Genomic DNA, 25,070 nt, shown 5'->3' on the forward strand with positions numbered 1-25,070 from the left:
TTGGATAGAAAAAGAAGAGCATTTTCTGGCCAAAAGAGCATTTTTGTACAAAGGCTCAAGGCCCAGGCCAGATCCTCATCATGACTTTCTCCAAGGCTTTGGCTTTCAGTTTCCATTTGTGTAAAATGAAGGTAAAATCTTTATAATTCCCAAGAGTAACCATTCAAGGATATTATTGTGATGTTTTGGATCTACCTCACTAATTTGTTAAAACCATTTGTTCCACTACATTTGGTACCAAACTATCCTGTTATACATTTTTCTGATTGGTTTGACTATTTAAGGGAAAAAAATGAAACAAAACCTCCTGAAACCTCTTTTTATTCATCAGAAAAAGGTGATGAACTTACACAAAGAAAGCTGTTCCAAAAAATGGAATCAGGTAAGATAAATAGAAAATATTTGTATTTATTTCCAATACATCCCCTACCTCTTCGCGGTAGGAAAGTAGCGAGAGCATGAGGAGCCATCCCAGGCGCAGTAAGGGTCTCTGGCGAGGCAGCACTCGGCACAGGCCTTCCCATAAACATCACAGCGGTGCAGAGGGAGCTGGGCCACCCCTGCAGTGGAGCCAATGTAGAGTTGTTGCTGTGGAAAGAGCTTACTGTTAGGACCCAAACTATCTTGTTTTCAAATCTCTTTTCTTAAAAAATGTTTATTTATACATAACTTATCAAAAATAAATTTGTATTTATAAGTTTAATATAATACTATTATTGGTAGTTTCTTCAAAGGCCTGGCAGATAATGTGACCATTTAAAATAGAGCAAGATCAAAATCTTAATATTTGACTGAAACAGGTGTATTTTATAATAAGGATAAAACCAAGGGAAAATAAAGGAAGACAGTAATAGTTATGTCAATTATACTTCAATAAAAATAACCTTTTAAAAGAATACAGTAAGACACTGAGCATTATAACGTTCAACCTTTCAGTTTTTGCTTTTAGATAGCTTGCTTTTTTTCCTTCTACTGTTTATCATTTTGATTGATCAGATTATCTACATTGCCATGTAGGGAGGGATCTTTTGGTTATGACTTGTGGGCACCCTATTACATTGCCTGGGATAGAGTTGTCTCCTAAAAGAAGGAAACGGGAAGTTTTGGTGTCTGCATGTGTAAGAAGTTTTGCTCAGTACTGTCTTGTCCTTGCACTACCTCCAAGAAGATTACTTTAAATAAAACTACTAAATTACTTTTCCTTCAAAAGATCATCAAAGAAGGGAATCAAGTGCACACTGACTGGTGCAGTAGACTTGAACAAAAAGCTCCAGTGTTGTGGAGAAAGTATGTATCGGGCTTTGAGGTACCTGGATTCCAGGTCTTGCCCTACATTAACTCTCTGTGTGATCTTGAGCCATTCACATAATTTTTCTAAGACTTCCTTCTCCGTAAAATGAGCATGTTTAACTAAATCTTTAAAGTACGAATTCAGATACAATGAACTACAATGCCATTATCATCAATGAATTTGGAGTTACTGAATGAGGCAGAATATGGAAAAAAAAACAAAACCTTTGTAACAACAACTAATTCAGGATTTAAGTACAATTTAAAAAACGCCTTTAACAAAGTTGAGCGAATGTAGCATATCAGCTGCAAATTTATGTAAACACAAAATGAAATACAAATAAAACTATTTTGCGATTTCTCCACATTCTACCGTAATTGGTGTCACAGCTCCCTTTTCTTGTATGTACTAAAGGATTATTCAATCCTTTATAGTAAGCCTTAAATAAAACTTGTGTAAATACTGAAACATCTAATAGTACACATGGAAAAGACCTCCAAAGTGTATTTTAATTTCTCCATATAAGTGAAATTTCTCCATATAAATATTTAGACAATTATATTTTCCTATAAGTGAAAAATAAGTTACAGAAAAGCCAGCTTCTGAACCATGGTCTGTTCTTTTAATATTACAAAGTGCCTGACAATCAGCAATGGATATAATTAAAATTGTGTTTCCAAAAGACTTTCAAAGATGGAATACACATATAAATAAACAGATAAGTTGAATGAAGACTGATGTATCAATTAGAAACTAAGAAATTACTAAGTTATAAGGAGTACTTATATAGAAAACAATTCCGTGCTTAAAGCTAACCAACTTACATATATCTTAACACAGGAAGGGATGTAAGGCCAAAGAAGTAATACAATAAAAGTGAAGCCATTGTGGAAGCAGTTATACTGACAAATATTGCCTATTCCATTCCCTTAAATGAAGAATATTTACAATACATAATACTCTACATAGCATATAGAATACAGTATGTAGTACAGATACTCAACTTTTTACTATATTCATCTTTTATCATGTTGAAAAATGCTACATACCACAGCAAATTAAGAAATGATAGTTAAAGTCCCTGGGAGGAAAAGATGAATATTGTTAAGATTTTGGTTGAGAGAAAGTCAGATTGATTTGTACCTCTCTTAAAGCATCTACAGAAGCAGTATGTGATAACGGTCAACTATGATTTGAAAAATATTAACAAAGAACTTAACTAATGGAAGGAACTTCTTTTTCTCCCTCTTATCCTTTATTTCTCTCTTCCAAAGGCATGTTTTTAAAAAAATAAATTTAGATTGTATTGAAGGCGAGCAATTTCAATGTGATGGAAAATGAAACAAACACATTTAAACAACAATTAAATTAGCTAAAATGGGGTACCAATATCCAGAAGCATCATTGTTATTGGTGAATATGGGCATGCCTATCCACAATTGTGGTCATAACTACAAATTTAAAAAGCTACTGATTAAATTGGTCATACCTAATCAAAAGATCTTCATGTTTGGCCAATAAGTTAAAAAGCATGAACAAAATGTATACTTATAGATTTCTAAGAATATAACATTTGAGTAGCAAAGGAGTTGTTATTATCTAAATAACGGTAGCTAGATCTGTCATATCCTTTTAGGAGAAAATCGCAATAATACATGGGAAGACTAGAAAACCAAAAATATGATAACTGAAATTATTGTAATGATAAAGTGTGATGAAATGCCAAAATTTAAATACAATTCAATGTCAAGTTTTTATTTTATAATTATTCTGCAGTATTATTAATGATTTGCAGAACGAATTATGCTAGCTAAATGAAATCTAAGGGATGCTTGCAGACATCATTGAGCATAATCCAGTCACTAACAAGTAACCTGATGTGCTTTTTCTGCCCAATTTAACATCACCACAGGCTTTCTCACTATCTTCCTTAACAAGTCGCAGGTCATAAGCAGGAGATGAGTCCATTTATCCAGAAAATTAGTTGTAACACTGCTTGTCCCTCTTGAAACTATTGCCTCATTTTTAAAATGTCCATGAGCATGAATGAAATTGAGTCTCTTCTGGAAGAAATCAAACTTCTAGCAATGGAAAATGAAGGCTGGGGACACTTTCTTCTATCATGGTATTGTAAATTGATAAACACTTTTTGTTTGTTTTTTGGTAAAAAGTTTTGCATTTAATAGGTAATTCTTAAGGTTGCTTTAAGAACTTTTAAAAATGGGGCCAGCCTGGTGGCATAGTGGTTAAGTTCACACACTCTGCTTTGGTGGCCCAGCGTTCTCAGGTTTAGAGCCTTGGCATGGACCTACACACTGCTCATCAAGCTATGCTGTGGTGCCATCCCATATACAAAATGCAGGAAGATGGGCACAGATAGCTCAGGGCTAATCTTCCACAGCAAAAAGAGGAAGATCAGCAATGGATGTTAGCTCAGGGCCAATCTTCCTCACAAAAAAAATAAAATTTTTAAAAAGAAAGGAAGGTTTTACAAAACTAGATGTAATATAATTAAGATTGGCAATGAAGCTTACTAGAGAATAAATACTTTAAGAAATCATTACGAGTGTTGGCCCAGTGGTGCAGCGGTTAAGTTCACGTGCTCTGCTTTGGTGGCTGCAGGTTTGCAGGTTCAGATCCTGGGCAAGAACCTACACACTGCTCATTAGCTCATGCTATGGCAGCATCTCACATATAAAATAGATGAAGATTGGCACAGATGTTAGCTTGGCAACAATCTCCCTCAAGCAAAAAAGGAAGGTTGGCAATGGATGTTAGCTCAGGGACAATCTTCTTCACCAAAAAAAAAAATTAAAATGAAAAATAATGGGGCTAGACCCATAGCTGAGTGGTTAAGTTTGCACACTCTGCTTCAGCAGCCCAGGGTTAGCCAGTTGGGATCCTGGGAGCAGAACTACCCACTGCTCATCAAGCCATGCTGTGGCAGCATCCCATATAGAACCAGAATGACCTACAACTAGGATATACAACTATGTACTGGGGCTTTGAGGAGGGGGGGGGACTTTTTTAAAAAATCATTACAAGAAAGAATATCCCAGTCTAGCTTCCATCCTGGAAATCCCCAGATTTCCTTGCCAACATTTGACAATTTTTAAATTACTGGTACAGGTGAACACATACTCATGAAGTGTAAGTTAACAGTATCACGTCAATAATATCTGCACTGAGTTTCTCTAAATATCTTGGAGGTTTTCAATCTCTTTTGATACGTATGTGTGGAAAGAACATATGCTGAGTTTTATTGGCACAGTATTTTAGTGTCTTGAACAAGGGATAATATATGGTCAGCGATGAAACGTAAACAATTCAGGAATAGATTAGCCAAATGATTCTCACAGTTAACAATTTTGGATATAACTTTTCATGGCAGCGAGTGAGGTCTCCCTACTCCATTCTGGCTTTTCCTCCTAAGTTATTTAATACTTAATTTCAACTCAGTATCCAAGCCTCTTTTTTTGTAGTTACCATTGATATACTGGATAGAATGTCTATAACATTTATAGGGAAAAGGTAATTTATTACAAGTTAAAACTATATTTATTTTGTACATATCATTTAGGATTTGGAAGTCATTTGTGTTTCTTAAGTGTCTTGCCAAAACACTCATTCAATGTGAATGGAAAGACTATTAATATGCTGACCTTAACCCTTGAATTCATGAAGTTTAATAACATCATTTGGCAGTGATCATTTTGCTGGTTTCCTTTTATATTGAGCCAAATAAATGTTTTCTCTAGCACACGATACTACTGAAAAAGTAAAATTAACTTTTTAACTCAGGATCCTCCAAACACATATAGTAAAGTGCATAATTTTATTAGCCTATAAAATGTGTTTTGTTTAGATATGCAAACTAAATTGAATTATAAACTTATTTATATTCTGAAATATCCATCAATGTTATTTTCAAAGGATAGATGAAAAAAATCATTGAGTAAATTATATTACAAAGACCAATAAAAGAAATGCTATACATGAAATTTGCGAGAAATAATGATCTAAGAAATGTATTTATAGGATATATATGAAATTGCTTAAAAATATGGGAGCAATGAAATTTATCTTTATTTCATTCTACTAGCTTTTTATACGAATACTTTTTCTTTTCTCCTGTTTTTTTGAACAATTATTAATAAATTTGTAAAATTTGCTGGATCAAATTTTTTTTCAAAAAAATTTCCAAAAATTATTTGGAACACAAAATTAGCAAGATAGTGACTGATTGTAATACATAATGATAGTACCTGCTTAGTGGAAAGCTCCATTGCTGAAATAGTAGTTGGTTCCTAAAGAAGAAAAAGAAAATGTGAACTGTTTGGTCAATCAGAAAAGTCAGTTATTAATTAATTAACATGGGGCACTAACATAAGTTTTCAGAGAGATAACTTTAGTACCCACAAGAAGCAAGATAACTGGGAAATAAAACACATGAAGGAAATTCCATAGATAAGTGTTAAATGCGTGGAGCAGACAATAAGGGTTTATTAATGTCCTCCAGCCAAAGACCATCAGGAACATACCAGTAGTTGACCAAGTTGGGTTTATTGCTCATTGCAATAATTGAGACCATGGGACTGCTCAGTAAGAGACTGTGGGAAAGGACTTCTATGTTTTGGGCTTGTGTTAAGTGATTTTAAGAAGGGTTCAAGGAAGTCGGGCTTTTCTCTGCATTGGATGCTGTCAAAAAAACAGAGGTAATTTTATTATGAGGTGTCTGCATAAGTCTTATTTAGAAGGAGGGAAGAACAGTGAGGCTAAGAGCAGTGATTTGTAAAGAGGTAGCAATCACTCGTACAGGCAGGAAGGGGGATATTTGTTCATTTTTGTGGTTTTCGTAACGTTTATGTTCTTGTCTGTGTTCACACTTGATTAACAGAATGGTCTTGCTTCATCATAATCTCAGAGTGGCCCCTTCTGCTGTTGGTGTTCTGTGAAAATTTTTATGTTCAACTGAAGAACACCGTGGCCTAGCTGACAGCGCCAAGCCAGCTCCTAATGACATCAATAAGGAGCTGGAACTGAGAGTATTAGCCAGTTTCCAGCTATCAAGGACTGTGAAAGCTCAGTGGGATGAAATCACTTTATTATTATTAAGATGACTGCTTAATGTGTAAAGGCCTACACTTTAGGTCTTTGCCAGAACATAATCTCTTCAATTTCTATCAACAGGCTAATCTAGAGAAGTAATAACTAGGGAAGTAATAATCACCAATACACTTCATTAAGCGTTCTACCGAAGCCTATCATGAACAGATGTAGCCTGCATAAATAAGTACTGTTCTTTGATGAACTTAGACCACCAAAAGGCTATTCACCTGAACACATTAGCCTATATTGTCTTAGATTCATTTTCATTGAACTATGCTCCATTATATCTTTCATCAGTGACAAACACAATGCTAAGAAGGAGATTGCTTGGCGGTTTCAGAGGTGGCTGATGAGAAAGAGGCTCACGTGGGAAGAATAATCTTAAAAGGCCTCACTGTGTAGGTGACTAAAGCTGAGCCTGAAGAAAGCGTAGAGTTGGATTCTGAGGCCAAACTGCACAGATTCAACTAGTAACTCAAACCAGAGCAGAAGTGTGATATTAGACAAGGTATGTAATCTCTTGGTAATTCAATTTTCTCATCTCAAAAATAAGCATGATGGTACCTTCCTCATAGGACTGTTGAGAAGATTAAATGAGTTAATAAATGTAAAGCACTTTACAAATGCGCTTGGCACATAGTGTTTATTCAAATCTCTCCTCTCTCATTCTCTCTCATCACACACACACACACACACACACACACACACACACAGCTCCGTATCCTTTTCTTGCTTTAGTTTTTCTCTTTAGTGCTTATCACCATCTGGAAATACATATGTATGTATTACATTTATGTGTATATATATGATACATAAATATATATATGGCATTTATCTTGTGTCTTGTGAGATTCCCCCATACCCTGAAGCAGAGTCTGAGGTAAGCTCTTATCTGCAAGATAAGGAGCAGGAGCGAGGAACTAAGGATTGAGAGGAAGGAGGAAAAGTCAATAAAAAGATGTGCCATGGAAGTCACCACTGAGAGAAAATCTGAGGATAGTAGACAATAGATCTCAAAATTGCCCACTGATTTTTGCACAAAGAATTTATTCATTCCATTAGTCCCACACTCAGTTGTGACTCTTACTTGCCCTTTTACTTGCTATCAGAGAAGTCCTGGGGCAGAAAGTGACAGACACACAGTGGGAATTAGAAGTGAGACTGATCAGATGTGAGGAGGGGTAGCAGAGGCGTCTCATATGTCTTCTTAATTGTTTTTCTCCACACCTCACCCCCCCCCCCCAACTAATTCAGGACAGGGATTTGGGCCTGTTTCATTGACTGCCACGTCCCTAGCACCTGGGATTGTCCCTGGTATTTACAAGTTCTCAATAAATATTTGTTAAATAAATGAATGAGTGAATGAAGTCTCTTCCAATTTTCCCCTTTCTCTCCTATCTCTCACTCTCCCTGTTATCATCTGTTCTTTCCACTGAATTTGTATATTAGATAAAGGCAGCCATCTTTTAAAAAAGTCTTTCTTTATTCCTTCAAGCTTAGCAAGAATTTCCCCCAAAATAATCTAAATATTCTATACTCACTATCTTTACTTGTTCATGTCCCATTCAGTGCCATTCATCCCTCAGCCCACTGAATCTAGCCCTTACAATAGAGAGGTAGCCTACAATTCTCAGAAGCAGAAATCACCAATGAACTGTGTTGCTGAATGGACACTTTCAGTCTATATTATTATTACTGGACTTTTTTGTTTCATATGGCACTATTGATCACTCATTTCTTCTCAACTGCTTCCTGTATTAAATTTAATTATGCTTTGGAACTCTTTATTGACTATTTATTCTTAGCCTTTTTCCAAGTCTTCTCAACCTCCAGCCATTCCTCACATGTTTGCCTTCCCTGGCTGACTCCCTTTCTCTCTCTTTTGGATGCTACATTCTTTGCCTGGTGAGCTTGTCCACTCTTGTGGTTTTAATTACCCCGGTGTGCTGCAGAATTGCAAATTTCCTCATCAAACTCTAGTATCTAATCTGAGGATGGAATTTTCTTAACAAATTTAAGACAACCTGCCTGAGACACAAATGAAATAAATGGGTTAGGATGTGAATTCATTTAACAGAATAATTTAGAGATTTTCCATAGTTTCCCATTTTCATAGCTTGAATTAATAATATTAAAATAATTTTCTATAAGAATTATCAGTCATAAAGACAACTATAGTGAAAGGAATATCTACCAATATTCTCCATGCAGAGATATGATCTTTAGAATTTAATAGCATCATATCACAAAAATCAAGGAGACAATTCATCCCAGATTTTCAGCTTAAAAAGACAAAAGCTGACTATTTTATTTAGGTTTGTACAATACTGGAATCAGTGAACCCAAATAGAATTTAGAGGAGTTAGGAAAATTTCCCACAGCAACTTCTTCCATTGCAACAGCTTCACATGAGAAATGGTTCTGTGGTTAGGTAAGCAGCTATCTTCATGCAGACTTCCATGAGATAAATTTTAAAGCAAAGGTGCAAGGAAAGTGCTTCTTAGAGAATTAACAGCTAGTGTAACTGAAGTGAAAGTTAGCTCTGTCTCAGTTCTTTTAAAAACTTAAGTGAAACTATATAAAAGAGAAGCTGATTAATATTCATACATTTCATGTTCATTGAAAATATGAAAAATTAAGTATCTATCAGGTGGATGAAAATGAATTATTTCATACATAACTTGTAAAACAAGACAACTCCAATACAAACCAAACTCTGTTGTGCCATATTATGATTTCAACATTCTTAAATTAAGATCCTAGGATCTCTTAGTTAAAAGAACCTTATTTATTTTCCAAACCAGGAAATTAATAACAGTTTGGAATAGAATATGCTACTTGCTCCTGCAGTTGAATTTTAATAGACAATATATTAAGATGACATCCATTTAAATAAGCTATATTTTTTTCTGAGAAATAGCCGGTGGTGAATATGACTTCCATTTAAAATAGATGTAGCTTCATAAGCATTTTTTCATGAAACTGGTTTCAATTGCAAATTTAATTGGTGTTTGAGTAAAAACGAAATTAAAAACTTAGCATCCTTTCAAGATTTTCTATGACTCTAATTTACCATATTTTTTTCAGATATTTCAATCTAGTCCTTATTAAACTTTTGCACTTGCAGAGCTTTTCAACCTGCTGATCCCAGGAGACTCTCACATAGCTCCCTGGATGCTAAGCACGTGGACGCTCCTTTAGAACTAGTTAATAGACTAGGTTTTGGAAAGCATCAGTTATGTTTTACATTTGAATGAAAATTAAACTCTTCCATTTGTTTGCTCAGCCGTTCATGGAATATTGCATAAATTGGATTTAAAATGCATGTGTAATCGACATAACTGCCTTGCAATCCTTTGCAGTCTGTAGGACTATAAACAAAACCCTTTGTACTAAATGCACTGCAACTTGATCTAACACGTCACTGGCTCAAAAGTAAACCCTCTTTGACTGGACTGGAAAGAAAATCCCACATTGAGTAAAGTAAAAATCAGCATATGTGTGGCTTTTGTACCTTTTGAATATTTTTTAACAAAATATAGATGTGGCATTTTCAAGCATTTTAAAATAGATTTTCATTTGTATAACTAGTGAACAATAGGTACCATCTACTAGTAACTAATCTGCAGTTTTAAAAAAGCCTTAAAAATTTATGAAATGAAGAAGTTGAGGCTGAACTGACTTTGACCATCTTGTTCAGAATCACATAGTAAATATGATTCAAATGCAGATTTGTGATTACAAGTAATATTTGGAATTGTTTGTGTCTTAGTACTTTAATACCATTTTGAATATATAGTTGCAATTCAAAGTCATTTCTAGAGTCCTATACCAATGCCAATTTTATTTCACTTCCTATTACCTATTAAAATTTTATTCTAAAATGAAGAGTTTTATTATCGAGGAATATTTTTTCTATTCTCTGATTGGGATTTGATTTTACCCAGAATAAAAGTATCTTGGAGTAACCGAAACCACTGGAATGTTCTGTGATTAGCCAACATGTTTTCCTAAAACCAACCTCAAGATGGCAATGGATATAGTACTGGCTTTAATTCAGGATTTTATATGAGGTTTGGTTATTCAGTCTAGCAAGGACACATAATGAACATGGTCTCCTGGAGATGATATTATGGTAAAATTAACTGGTTGGTTGACATTCAATGTCTTTCTTTTTAAAATCTAGAGTATCAGATGCTACCATGACCCTAAATCTGTCCCTTGCCTATTTACCTTGTCAAACTAGCATAATGCTCAGGTTAACCTTTTTTAATTTTGTTTTATGTTAAATAGAATGATTTGCAAGGCTCTAAGAGAAATCTAAAACTGTAACATGTCTCTGCTTGTTTCACTGTACATAGCGATTGCTTTAATGTGTTATTTTTTTTTCCTCCCACTGCAAAATTAAACAAAGTTTGACAGTGAAATATTCCAATTGCTAGACCACAATACATGTACGAACTTTGCCTGAAAGAATAGAATGTTGAAAGTAAATATTTCTCTAAACTCTGCCCAAATATGTTTTGTCTACTTGAGTGCCAAAGGAATAATAATGGCAATAATGCTCAGAAGAGAATATGAAAGAGAACTGGGACATTTATTTATGGAAAGAGATGTGTCCCAGGTTGCAAAAAGTCTTTTTACAAAATTGTAAACTGATAAACTATCATTTCCATGCTAACACAATTTTACTTATTTGCACTTAATAGTTAGAGACGGATAACGAATTTTTCTCATGATATCTTAAAAATCACAAAAATGTCATTCACTTGCTTTCGTAAGTGTAATTCAGTGTGTATTTCTCTGGAAACTGTAAAATACTTACAAACTCGAATAGATATTAAATATTTGTGCTTGCAAGATTGTTAGCTCCCAACATCTCAAGATTTTTTTAAAGTTATTTAATAGATCAGATTTAATTAATATCTTTTTAAACTAAAATTTCTATTAACGTACTAAAGAACATAGCTAAAATGTGAAATGTAAATTAAAAATTCCTGAGATGTGGGGAACGAATATTAGCAAGAATAGGGTATTACTGCAAAACTATGTATGTTCTGATTCATAAAATCGCAGACAATAATTAAATGATAGAAAAGAAAGAGCCTTATTTTTAAAATGGAATGATAGGACTTGATATAATTCTACAAGATGAAACTTAATTGTACTAGTAGATAATAAATTAAGTCCTCGAGACTATGAGAGATACCACGTAAGAGTCTGTAAGCTGCATAAGGTCAGGGACCATGTTTACAGCGTTCATCTCTGAATCACCAGCATTGTGCCAGGACCATGGTACGTAGAATACATGTTTGTTTACAGTTGAATTAGTAAATCAAACTCGGTTTAATAATATACAACAAATGAAGGGAAATATGTAAATGAATCATGATAAATATAAAAATAAGAGATTCTGGAAATAATTAAGAAATTCTTAAGTTGACTTAATATTTTAGTATCTCCTCTAACTCCATTTGCAGCAGTGGTGGCAATACAAATTTCCAAAGATATAGAATTGGTAATTTTTTTTCTGTTATAGAATAATATGGGATGTAATCATCAGGCTAACTTGCTGCTGTTCCCAGTTTATCTTCCTCATACTCTGGCACCTCACTTTAAGCATGGTCTCCCTAAGGAAGGCCTTAAACTATTTAATTTCTCATATTTCATCTTTTCATCAATATCGACTCCTTCATTCATTTAATAAATGTTGGTTGAAAACATGTTTTAGGCTCTGGATACATAACAATGAACATAAGACAGCAATTTATTTATCTACCACTCAGTGTCCATAATTTGTTTGCTAAATCTGCATGGATTCTATATTGCTAACACAATGCCTTTGGATAATCATATTTTTGAATTTGTAGGCTAAACTATCAATATGTAAATACTGAAATGAGACAGTGAACGATAGAGATTAGCCATCACTGTACAGCAGACATAAATAAAATAAGGCCAAAGTACCTGATTTAAAAAATCTTGATAGAATTCTGCTGATATTACTATGTTGAAGACTTAAACCCAGGGTTAGTAGCAAAGGCTGCTGGAAGTGTGGCTTGTTGTCAGTATAGCTGAACGGAAACAATAAAATTACATTATCAATAAAATGTTGAACACAGTACTAGCACTGTCCTCGATGCTGTACATATAGTGCCTCTAATTCTTCCAGCCTCTTTGGGAAGTAGATATTATTCTCACTGTTTCACTGATGGGGAAGCGCAGTGGTATCTATTACTGAAAAGCTTAAACTATTTCCACTGGAGCGTTATTTAGTTGCCATTACAAGATGTCTATGTCATGATTTACCAGTAGTCTTTTTCAATGCAAATCATAATTTTAATTGAATGAATATATATCAGGAACTTCCAATACTGTATTTCATTTTCTCTTCAAAATATTTATTCAGCTGAAAACTTCAATCCAGCTGCTTCACTGTAGAGATGAAGCATCTGAGACACCTGGAGACTAAATGAGATAATTTTAAGTTGTGGGACTAGATCCAAAGTTTTCTTATTTTCTATCCACAAGATTCTTCTGATTCCAGTTTATTTTGCAGTTATAAATATCTCATATGTTTGCCTTATTCTTTTATGAAAAATTGAAATAAACTTTTTTTTCACCTTTATTTACTTTTTTGGGGGGGAAGATTAGCCCTGAGCTAACATCTGCTGCCAATCCTCTGTTTGCTGAGGAAGACTGGCCCTGAGCTAACATCCATGCCCATCTTCCTCTACTTTATATGTGGGACGCCTGCCACAGCATGGCTTGCCAAGAGGTGCCATGTCCACACCTGGGATCCGAACCAGTGAACCCGGGGCTGCCAAAGTGGAAAGTGTGAACTTAACCACTGCGCACTGGGCTGGCCCTCTGAAATAAACCTTTTATAAGCATCTGCTTCTGTCTCATATCTCATAAATAATTCATATTAAGGTATGCTTCAATTCAAACTCTTCGTATTAGCTGGCTTTCTAAAAGGAACAACAGATATTGTGGTATATGCTGTATTACTTCTATTCTTCCCACCTCACCTCAACCCATATCCTGCTGCCTCTACTCCTAATCCTATATAAATTTACCTGGGCCATCCGTGTCCATGTTCAGGACAAAGGGTCAAATATCTGCTTATTTCTTAAGTGTATAGACTAGAAATCCTTAACAAATGTGCCACCAGTGATACAAAAACCTCAAACCATTTTGCTAACAAATGATTTCTGTAAGAAAATATGATAAAACAATTCATAAATAAGCTAAAAAAAGATTGAAATGTCTTCATTCCTCTGGAAGCCACCTATCATCCTAGTTATACCACAAAGTGTGAAAGAGAAGATTTTGGGGGTGAGAGGTGCATAGAGTTTGTCCATGGAGATATCTTACATAAATCATATAAGATGTAAATCATATATTTTATCATTGAGAAAACAAAATATGAGCCGAAAATATATTTCTTTGCATTTTTAGATTTAACTAGCACTGAAAGTTTCCAGGTTTATTTTGACTACTGTCTGGTTTTCTATTTGACAAGCTAATTAGAAGGGTATGCTAGACTACTTGTCCATACCAATTTCAGTGTGCAGCTGTCCTGGGGGAAAGGCATACGAGTGAACTTGTTGACACTTGAAATTAAGCAGCACTCACCCGAAAAACTGTCATTTCTTCCAGCAGAACTTCTTCTAAATCATGCCAAGTCTCCTTAGGAATTGAAACTACTTTAAGAACGGTCCCAACATCTTTGAAAGAAAGTGGAGAAGACCACAATTTAAATAGATCTAAACAGAGTTTAGCGTTAATGAATGGAAACAGTATTCGACTAAAAAGAACATTTTGACCTCAGTCTTCCTTTTATTTTTTCATTACAGCATTAGTAAAATATATATTCAAATGCATTTCATGCAACTAGGTAAACTACAAACATACCATGGCATAAAAAGAATTGAATTTTTAGGAATATATGAAGGTTTGGAGATAGTTTTATCCTAAGGCTGCATAATTAAAAGTATATATAATAATCAATAGGTTGGATTAACTATTTTTATTATTTTTTATCTCACTTAGGTATCTCAGGAAAAATAACCTTAAAATAATACCAGTTTGATATGACATGTTTTTCCACTTTTGTTTATGAAATCAGGGACAACTATGAAGACTTAATGTAGATGCAAAATGCAAGGGCTGTTGTCAAGTAACAGAAGCAGTTAAGAGCTTCCTAGCCTAACTGCTCATCCTCCTGTCACCTGACAGCATTTAGTATTTAAAGGCCCCGCCCCTAAAGACAGCTCAATGACCATTAAGTGATGCATGACAATAACCTGATTTCTCAAAATCAACACCTTGGATTACTTACTACAGTGGTTTTTCAATAACTGGTTAATCAATTTTGGTTAACATATTAGTTTGATTAATATATTGGTTAATCAATTTTAGAGTACTAAGTAAATATAAAATTCAGAAGCATGAATCAAAAACAATATATTTTATAGAGATTTCAAGCATTATTTATTCTAATTTTCATTTTTAAAAGAAACAAATTGTTCTAATGACAAGAGCTGTCAATTTTACTCAAAGTTGGGTTAGGAAGATTTTAATTTTCTACTATTCACAGCATGTTCCTCTTCCTTGACTGAATGAAGAACAGGGCCTTACTCAACGTTCTAGTTCTGATTAGCTGATCAATTATTTTTAGCTTCAACTGGCTCATTTTAATCAAGTTTACCAGACTAATTATTTGAGAAGAACATCTTGCCAGTAAAGAATAAGTTATACCAGGAAAATGATTCAATATATTTATATCATTGGTAACCATTTTCAGGGGATCAATATGATGTACCATGTGAGATCCAGAGAGGTTGCTAGTATATCCCCTATAAAGTAAAAAGAAAACAAAACTCTCTTTTAAGAAGATCCTTCTGTGTTTACAGGACCTTAGACTACTCATAACACCGAAGATTAAAGGTAAATTAGGTTAATCTACTCAGTGCCTCTGATCGGTCTCCTGTGTCCAAACATAACTTTATCTGTGTTCCAGGTCAAGTTTTACCGAGTAGTATTTCAAAAAATTTCACACAAATTGAATGAGGTTACTCAACTAGGATCAATATACTATGATGTGCAACTTAGTTAAAAGATAAAATTACTGTAATCAATTTACTTTGCTGACAGATGACCCTGGTCTGTGCTGACTGATAGCCATCCACATCATCAGACATTCAGCATGCTCATGAAACTGTTTCCTTTAAAGACAGCTTGTGTCCAAAAGGAATTAAAAACTCATGCTTGGGTTTCTTTGGTCAAAGAGCCAGAAGCAAGCTTTTGTTGCGTTGACAGTAAGTGAGGGAATTCTCAATATGTTTAGGCCAGAAGTGAAAAAAAAGACAAGTGTGACATTATTTAACAAACTTAATGACTCTGTAGAGAGACGTAATTATAATCTGATATTAAATGATAAGCTAATATTAATATTAATAGGATAAATCCTATTATCTTATCATTTCTAAAGATATTTATAACCAAAAGTTGATACTTGCAATTCATTGACTTTTATTGAACTCTGAGTTGCATTGGGATTCTTTTATTTGCTAGAGAAACTCTCATTCACAAAAGTAGACTAAAAGGTATTGCTCAGAACCTGACACTGTTATATCTGATAACATAAGCATTTCACTATAAAACTTTGTCTTTAAAGCACTTACTGCACAGTTGCCATTCCCCTGTAGTTAATGCAGTCTTTTTTCTCTGTTTCTCACCAAGGGAAAATAAATGTTATTATACAAAGTTTTCAGTGGAGCACTCACTCTGTTTCCCATTGATTTATGTCAGTTAACAACGTTAATAGAGACTAGGAATTTATTACCTTGGACTCTGACCCGAAGTAGCAAGTTTCAGATTTGTAATCAGTACATTCAAAATAGTATTATTAAAAAGAGTAGGGGGAAAATAAAATAATAAGCCACAATAGTAATGGAATTTGTTCTGAAAATATACCTGCAAAAAGTTTGTTTCTAACCATGGAATTAATAAAAATATGTTGTTAATTTCTATAGAAATGGATCTAAAATGTATCTGATGATTCCTTAGGTTCATTTTTTTTGTTTTTTCTGATGAAGTTTTGTTTTGTTTTGTTTTTTCTTATCGTATGGCAAAAACACTGAACAAATTTTGTTGCCAAAATTTATTTTTTAGAAGATTTGCACTCTATGCTAATTTTAAAGTTCAGATCATTTTGCAGCAATATATTCTGGAATCGTTATTGAATGTCTTGGGAATTTTAGACCTGCCTTGAGCAGTACACCTTTGTTTTAAAAAGCCCTGGGCCAGAAAAGATTTATGATTCAATTACAGAATAACATTGATTGTTCACCTAATCATTAGCTTTGCCTGGTTACATTTATCAACTTTTGATTGAAAAGGAAATTCTATTTAAATTAATACATGTCAACTTGCCTAGAAAGATAACACATTGTAATGGTATAATGTTCAGGTTTTTTGTCATTTATTACAGGTTAACTATACCTTGAGAGTGACTATATAAACTTCCCTCAGTTCTTAGTAGACTTAATCAGTTAAACGCAATATGCTGGAAGAAAACTTCGAACTGAAGTTAAAACATTTACCTGTTCCAATAAACATGACATCATACTGGCCATCTTCTGCATCCACTCGATCGACCACAATTTGTGTAAACTGATAATTTACATCTGTTTTGATCATTATTGGACGATTATTAATAGGAAACACTGGATTGTACATGGCTGGGTGACTTCTTGCAAACGTTATAACATCATCAGGGAGGTCTTTTGTAGAGTCAAACCCACCAAATGTTTTACTGGGACACTGTTAAGATAAAGAGAAGAATACTTTTTGTCTAAAATATAATAAATAGGATTATAAATTATACAAAAACATATGACTTCAGTGGTCCAGGAATCTAAACCTGTGATCATTTTTTTAAAGTTAAGTAACCGATAAACTAAAAAATAATGTTGCTTAAATTAGTAGATGTAATATATAGCATATATTTCTTAAATATATCTTGTCTCAATGGGATTTAGTCATGTCAGCATTTCTTATAAAAACTGCAAATACATCTAATGAATTCAGTGTACAGTAGGAGTCTGATGCCCCTATTAGTGGCAAAACCTTATATTTTATTTGTGTGATAGATGAAGTGTTTGAAATACCAAAGGGAATATGTTACAACTAAATGCAATTAATCATTAGGTTGGAGGGACTCAGAATAATTTTATTGGATACGTATCACTTTTTCCTACGGCATCATGCTAAAACACAAATGCTCTTTCCAAACTAAAAGACAATGCAAATTATTCTATGTTGCTTTGTTTCTAACGTAACCCTGAAAAAGTACCACAAAAAGTAACAAAAGTACAATCTCTTTAATAATTAAAGTAATTTTAGGGATAAGGAGAGGAGTTATTCAAAGTGTTTAACAACATGCACGGCACAGAAACTGACCAATCAGAATGGACCAAGCAGAACAGATGATGGCTACAGAGAGCCAGAAAGGATACACCGGTGTATAGTGTCATAATATCAGTTCTGGATATAAACGCTCCACATAAGGCAATAAAACAAAAATGGAAAATTCAAATTTCACCATCTTGTTTCACTGCATTTAATTATGTGGTACAAGTATTCAGAGTACAATATCATCATTCTCTTTCTTTTTGTCTTACACTTAAGTGATCTCTGCCATTTAATGTAAGAGCTTGAGAGCTGAAATGTAATTGAGAGGTTCTTGATCTGACAAGAGGCTTAGAAGGAGAAATCAATTGTCTTTGCTATTACCTTGATATAGATTATTAATAATTCATAAGAAGTGAAATAAGTAAACCCGTTTTGAAATGGAAAGAGCATCTATTTATGATTATATGTGTATGTATATGTATAATGTATATATATACACACAATAAAACACTAATATAAAAGTTAAAGGATTTAAGGAATTACTTTTTAAGTAAATTATAAAATTACTTATTTAATGTTACAGAAATATCAAATATCTCTAGAAATTCCTAAAATAATAAAATATTTTTATGAAATTTAAAATTATGTTTTTGCTTTTCTACTACCATTTAAAAATAGCTCGCAAAAATTTAGAAATACGTGATTGAAAATTAAAGTGAGGGATTTATTTATTATAGATTTTTGTTACAATTTGTCTCATTCTCTTGCCTTACTCTCCTTTTATTTCTGTATCTAGTACTACTGAGCTGTAGATTTTTCTTTAAAAATAAAGAAAATGCCATTCTACTGCCACATCGTTGGAAGGTCACTTAATATGCTTTTCTTCAGTAGTGTTGATGGAATGACACATTCTCGGCTGCCACTTTTGGGGATTAATGAACTCATCCCAAGTGAATTTTATTCATGGAGTTAGGTGTTATCTCCTCCTAGCAGCCCCTCTCTAATTCCTAGATTAGGCAATACTTTCTGCCTTCTGCCTCTAGCATTTGGTGCCTATAGTTCATGTTATAACAACTCTCTATGAAGAGTAAGTGAGAACACACGCTCTGGAACCAAACTGCCTGGACTGAATCCTGGCTCCTCTCTTTGCCTCGGAGTCCCCATCTGTGAAATGCGAACAAAACCTGGACTATTAAGTGTAATATATATAAATAGGTATAAATCTCTTGGAACAAGTTCTGGCACACAGTAATTTCTAATTTCTACTACTAATTCCAAATATATTGGACACATCTTTAGATCAAAAACTTTATAGCAAATAGTAGCACAACATCTGGCACACTGAAGGAATTCCACCAAGTCTGTTGAAGTGAACCTAGAAAGAGTTGGTTTATATTTAGAATACACTCGCATTAATTAGCCACAGATATAAACAACTATAGCTATAAAAAACTGTCCACCAACAAAGTGAAAACAGTTTACTATTAAGAAATGGGATAAGTACCTTAGACTTTTTATAAAACCCTTTTGACTTTATATAATCAAGAGATATTCCATGTTGTTCATTTATTTTTCTGAAAGTTAACTAAGGTTTTTTTTAACCTACAAGATCCATCAGCTAGAAGTAATAAAAGGTAAAATTCTCAATTTGCTCATAAATAAGTTTAGCAATACAGAAATAACAAGAATATTAAAAGCATCGTGTGTCTAATAAAATCATATAAGAACATAATGTACTTGAATTTAACAGAATAAAAAACCCTGAAGTTAAAGTAAAGTAATGGCTAAACTTCAAATGCAAGTTATGTGAACTATATGAAATAATTTCCTTAAAGATTCTTAGGATTAGAAGATGTTCTACTTAAGTGGATCATTCTATCTAGATATTCTTTTACTTTTGACATCATCATATTGATGATGACTTCACTAATTTTCAACCATATTTAAGTCTTTTTCTTTTTTTCTCCCTACTTTAAATTAAAGATTCAAAGCTGGTTTTATTTTGATTTCTGTCCAATTTTTTTTAAGCTTGAATGTGTCCAGGGTTGCTGGAGGGAAAAGGAAAGGGCTGGTGAGAGTAGACAGTGTCTGTTAAAATATCTAGGCTCTGCTCTTGCTATGAGATTTTTTTGCATATCTTCTTTCACATATCAAGTAATGAGGGGTCTGTCCCATTTCCGTGGGAAGATAACATCGACTAAAAAACTTTTTTTCTCCTATTTAATGCACAATCCTTGAGCCTTTGCTATGATTAGATAGAACAAGTCCAGGTGTATCTTAATTGTTTCAACTCTTTTGAAGGCCACTTTCACTACAATCCATGCAGAAAAGAAAATAAATAAGTCTACTCATTCGCTTTCTATTTCTCAAAAACTCTGAGTATTAATAACAGATAAGCACGGAACACAAAGTCTGTACAAAGCATATTTTTAAATGTAGAATTCCATTGTATCACAGAAAACCCTTATCTTGCTTTCATTTATAGTCTTGGAATCGTTTTACATTACCTGTATTTAACATTTTTTTGGTAGCTACTTTTTTTTAAACCTTCAGCAAAAATTTCTGTTTTATATTTTAAACACCTAGGCCACTTACAGTTCCTGGCCGTGGGTAGGGGACTCTTCCTTGATAAGGCACCCATTGATAGTTGGGACCGTCCCTGTGAGCATACGGACCAAGGAACACCCTTCTCACGTCACTCATGCTATACATGCACACAGCTGACCCCTTGAAGATGTTACTGAAAAAAGAGACAGAGAACACAAACAGACTTTCAACTTTATACAATGGCACGAGAACTGTTGCTACTGGGTTTTTAAATTTCATATATCAATTATCAAAACATGAACATAAATTCTTAGCAATCTCAGACAGTTTTTGGGAATTTCTTTTTAGTTACATGTATATATTTTAACAATATACAAAAGAAAAATTATAATTTCTCAAAAGTAGAAGGCATGGATGAAACCATTTTTAGTATTCATAGACTATATACATTTATATCATATATAAACTTTGATAGGAAAAACATATATACATGATTGTCTAAAAAGTAATGTTTAATTTTGATATCATATAGAAAGGAAAATATAAACTTTGGTAATATGTTAAGACTCAAACATCATTACTGAAACCAGGGAACTTTTAAGTAAGCAAGAATGTTGTAAGAAGTCATTTTATAAGCTGAAAGTAGTACAGAAAATGAATAGTCAATGTCAAATGATGTGTTACATTATATTAAATTCCAACCACCAAAAGTATTAGATCAAGTAACAGAGTTTGATTTGTATGAAGGCATTTAAAATCATTTCTTCCCAAAGCAGAAAATGGTTTTACATTAGTACCTATTACACCCTAGTCAAAGTGGAGTATTATGGCAATTATCCCCAGTATTTTACTAGACAAAATCAGGTAACTGAACAAACTGGAAGTTTGCCACCATGAGTTGCCACGATTTTCCGTTTTATTTTGCTTACATAAACACTGCTTGAGGGATGTATTTACACAAAGATATAAAACAGTTGTACACATTTAAAATATGGAATGCTTATCTTTTAACCAATCTCTCCTCATAGAAAATTCCATATAAATCAGACCAAATGAAAAACACGTGTTCATAAGAGTTTATTATCAGAAACTGCTGCATATAAACAGTGTCTGGTAGAGTGCAAGCCTCACGAGGGAAGAAACCATGCCTGGCTTCTTTTCTGTAAGATCAATTACATGTTGCACTTGACACACAGTAAATCTCAGTAAATATTTATAGAATTTAATAACAATACTTTCATAATAGAATAGCAAATTAACACATATTTGCTACATCATAGTTTGTAATTTTTGTATGTACCTTTTCATTGTTATATAATTTGCTTATTTCTTGATAAAATCAGCTATCATTGAAAGACTTTATCATGACTCAGCTGTGAAGACTAACTTGTAGACTTCCGCCTCACTGAAGGAGAGGGGTAAAATTATTCTACCCATTAAGCCAGTGATTCTTAAAGTGCGGTCCCTAGATCAACAGCATGGGCATCACCTGGGGATTTGTTAGAAATACCAGTTCTTAGGCCCCATCCCATTCCTACTGAATCAGGAGCTCTGGGGGTAGGGACTAACAATCTGTATTTTGACATGCTCTCTAGGTGATTCTGATGCGTTCTCAAGGCTGAGAACCACTGTCCTAAGCAATGAGGAAGCAGAAGAATCAGATTAAGGGTTATTTAATTTGAGCCCCTCACATTTTTTATTTTAGTTGTCATTTTGTTTTTATACCAAGGGGAGAAATATTTAGGTATGGGAAACTGCATATAGTTTTAGTAATATGGGTTTCTCAATTTCCACATGTTATTTTTAAAATTATTAAGTAAAAATGTCAATCAATTTGTAATGGCATTAATAAATACAGAACAGATCAGTGTTGGACATGCAGTTAATCTTTCTCTTTATACCATCACAGTCCGTTGCAGAACTTTTCCTGACTTGATTCTAATTTACTTTTCTTGTGAACATTTTATCCTTATCCGACTGCATATCCCTATTTATATGCATGCAAATATATGTTCCTGTTAACAACTTCAGATAACGTAAATTTTATATTGAATGTAATAGTCAGGAGATAATTGCTGCTTGATTGACAGCAAGGGCCTTCGGGGAGATGGGGAAAGGGGACAGGAGGAGTGGGAGAAGAGGGTGAAGAAAGACAGAAGGAGGGAAAGAGAGAGAGGGTGAGAGAGGAAGAGGAGGTGGAAAAGAAGGAGACGAGCCAGAGAAGAGGGAAAAGTCTTTCCACCCTTAGTTTATGTCACTAAAAAGTCTGATCAAAACTCAGATCTGCATTTTTATAATACTCAACATTTCACTGAAATTTTTAAAGTCAAAGCTATACATAAATAGGACATGACATATGGTTTTCACCATTCTATTTATAGTGATGATATTCTTTGCTAAAATTCATTAAAAAATATTTAGGTCATAACTTATTTCAGCCACCCAAGAGTGCACAACTGCTCAAAGATTAAATCAACATTGTTATTTCAAAAACATGTTTTCACAAATTGTGAATACTTGGAAAGAACCTAAAGGACATGAAGTTTCTATGACAGTAAGTTAGTAAAAAGTTGTTTACCTGGAAGTTGTAAACACTCCATATACAACTGGATTTTTTGGATCTTTAGAATTCATTAGGAATACATCCTCTGTTTGAAAACAAAATTGAGGAAAGTTGCATTTTTGATGGTTATGGCAAAGTCTGAACAAACATTCTCTGTACAACATCAGCTACTTACGCAATTCATCAAAATGAGTGTCAATGCCATTTGGACCCGGCACTGAGCAAATCAGACGAGATTTGAGGAATGTTGTCCATTTATTCACCAGACTTCTGTGCCCCCCAAAGTCATTCTGAAAGGAGAAAACCCTGGTTTTAGAAACTGTGCATGGTAATGATGATTTCAAATATTTCTTTTATCTTCAAATCTTAAGACACATACAAAATACAATTACTCATTTTTCAAAATAAGGAATGAGGAATTGTAAATGACTAGACACAAGTAACTATGCTTTCTCATTGTATTGTTAAACATCTATTTACTCCAACTTTATTCCAGGGATGACTTACAATAAATGTCCCTTAGCATTAAAAAGTTATTTTACTTATTCCATTCTGTCATCACTCTGCAATGAATAATTATTACTCTCATGGTTGTTTTGGTTTGGCTTAAGTTTCTTCACCCTACGTGTGCATTTCTTGAGATCTTACTTAAGTAGGTTGGTTCACAGTAGTGAACACATTAGCACACAGCAGGCACTTAATGAGTATTTACTGAGTGGAAGAATAAAACATTCCCTATAACTCACACTGAAAATACCTCCCAAATAAAAGCATGTTAGCAATGAATATTTTATAAGCTTAAACAGGTGATGCAATTCTAACTATACAAATAGCATGTTGAAAAAATATTAGCATAAACCTTAATAAAGGAAACTTACTCCAGAGAAAACATTTTGAAAAAGTGTCCCCTCACTGAAAATGAAACTTAATTTTAACCTAATGTAGCAGTAAATTCTATTATGATGGTATATATTCACTGGTCACTTACAGTCTTTCAAAAATTTAAAAATATAATTTATGTGCATATATATGAAGGAATATAAATGTTACTTCAAACTTATAACAGTGATTTACATTTCGTTTTTATGATTTTATATACTATAAAGTTTTTTTAACGCTTGTAAGTAGTGCTTTTAAATATGATCTATATCTTGTGGAGAAAAGATTCTCATATATTTCACATATTATTTATATGTTTCCAGACAGTTAAAACTTTTGAATTTCTAGTAATTTACTATACTAGAAATAAATAATTAGATGGTAATAGGAGTAGAAAAGAGGATACCCCCAAAAAATAGAGATTTTTAAAATTTCATAATATTGTCTTAAAAAGAGAGAATTCCAGGGGCTGTCCAGGTGGCATGGCGTTTAAGTTTGTGTGCTCTGCTTCGCGGCCCGGGGTTCGCTGGTTCAGATCCCAGGCACGGATCTATGCACCGCTTATCAAACCATGCTGTGGGAGGCATCCCACGGATAAAATAAAAGAAGACGAGCACAGATGTTAGCTCAGAGCCAGTCTTCCTCAGCAAAAAAGAGGATTGGCAGCGGATGTTAGCTCAGGGCTAACCTTCCTCAAAGAAAGAAAACCAGAAGAATTCCATTTTAAAACAATTACTGGATCTGACTTTGTGATTTTCTTGAGATGAAAGGTGCCTAATATATAATAACAGCTGGCTTTATTCATATTGCTTATACACTGCACTGTACAGTCTGGAGGGAAAGACGAGTACTGCTATCATATCTTCACACCAATACTAATTCATCTGTAAGAAATTATTGAGCAATTTTTTCTACATAGCATTATAATGCAATATTACATCTGATTTTGTGCCACATAGTAAATGAATTACCTCACATAGATAAAGTTCAAAGCTTCAAAATTACATGTGTGTGTGCATGTCTGTGTACATAAGATGCTATGATCAATTTATAAAAATAAGCTTTAACGCTTTTCTCTCCTATATTAACACTTTAGTTATTCCAACAACAAAGTTTCATTCAAAATGTACACATTGTAGAAAACCTGTGCTAGGTCTGAGAATACAAAAAAGTATATTCTCCCAGGTGATATGAAAAGATTTTATTTCTCTAGAATTTCAAACTAAGATCATTTAACATGATTGTGAAATAATGCCTCAC

The 25,070-nt window shown here is 33.6% G+C and overlaps 1 protein-coding gene across 4 annotated transcripts in view; it reads right to left on the reverse strand.

Annotated features, from left to right (window-relative positions):
- The window catches only part of SEMA3A (semaphorin 3A), a 456,043-nt gene that overhangs the window by 26,356 nt on the left and 404,617 nt on the right, over positions 1–25,070 (reverse strand). For all 4 annotated transcript variants that reach the window (XM_070507472.1, XM_070507456.1, XM_070507466.1 and 1 more), the window contains 7 exons: positions 23,107–23,221; positions 22,947–23,016; positions 20,417–20,561; positions 17,011–17,230; positions 14,039–14,130; positions 5,557–5,598; positions 431–588 (listed from right to left, as the gene is read on the reverse strand). In XM_070507472.1, coding sequence (XP_070363573.1) covers positions 431–588; positions 5,557–5,598; positions 14,039–14,130; positions 17,011–17,230; positions 20,417–20,561; positions 22,947–23,016; positions 23,107–23,221 — 842 coding nt within the window. The remainder of the gene's footprint in view (positions 1–430; positions 589–5,556; positions 5,599–14,038; positions 14,131–17,010; positions 17,231–20,416; positions 20,562–22,946; positions 23,017–23,106; positions 23,222–25,070) is intronic.

Source organism: Equus asinus, chromosome 1 (assembly GCF_041296235.1).
Source record: "Equus asinus isolate D_3611 breed Donkey chromosome 1, EquAss-T2T_v2, whole genome shotgun sequence".
Lineage (NCBI taxonomy): Eukaryota > Metazoa > Chordata > Mammalia > Perissodactyla > Equidae > Equus > Equus asinus.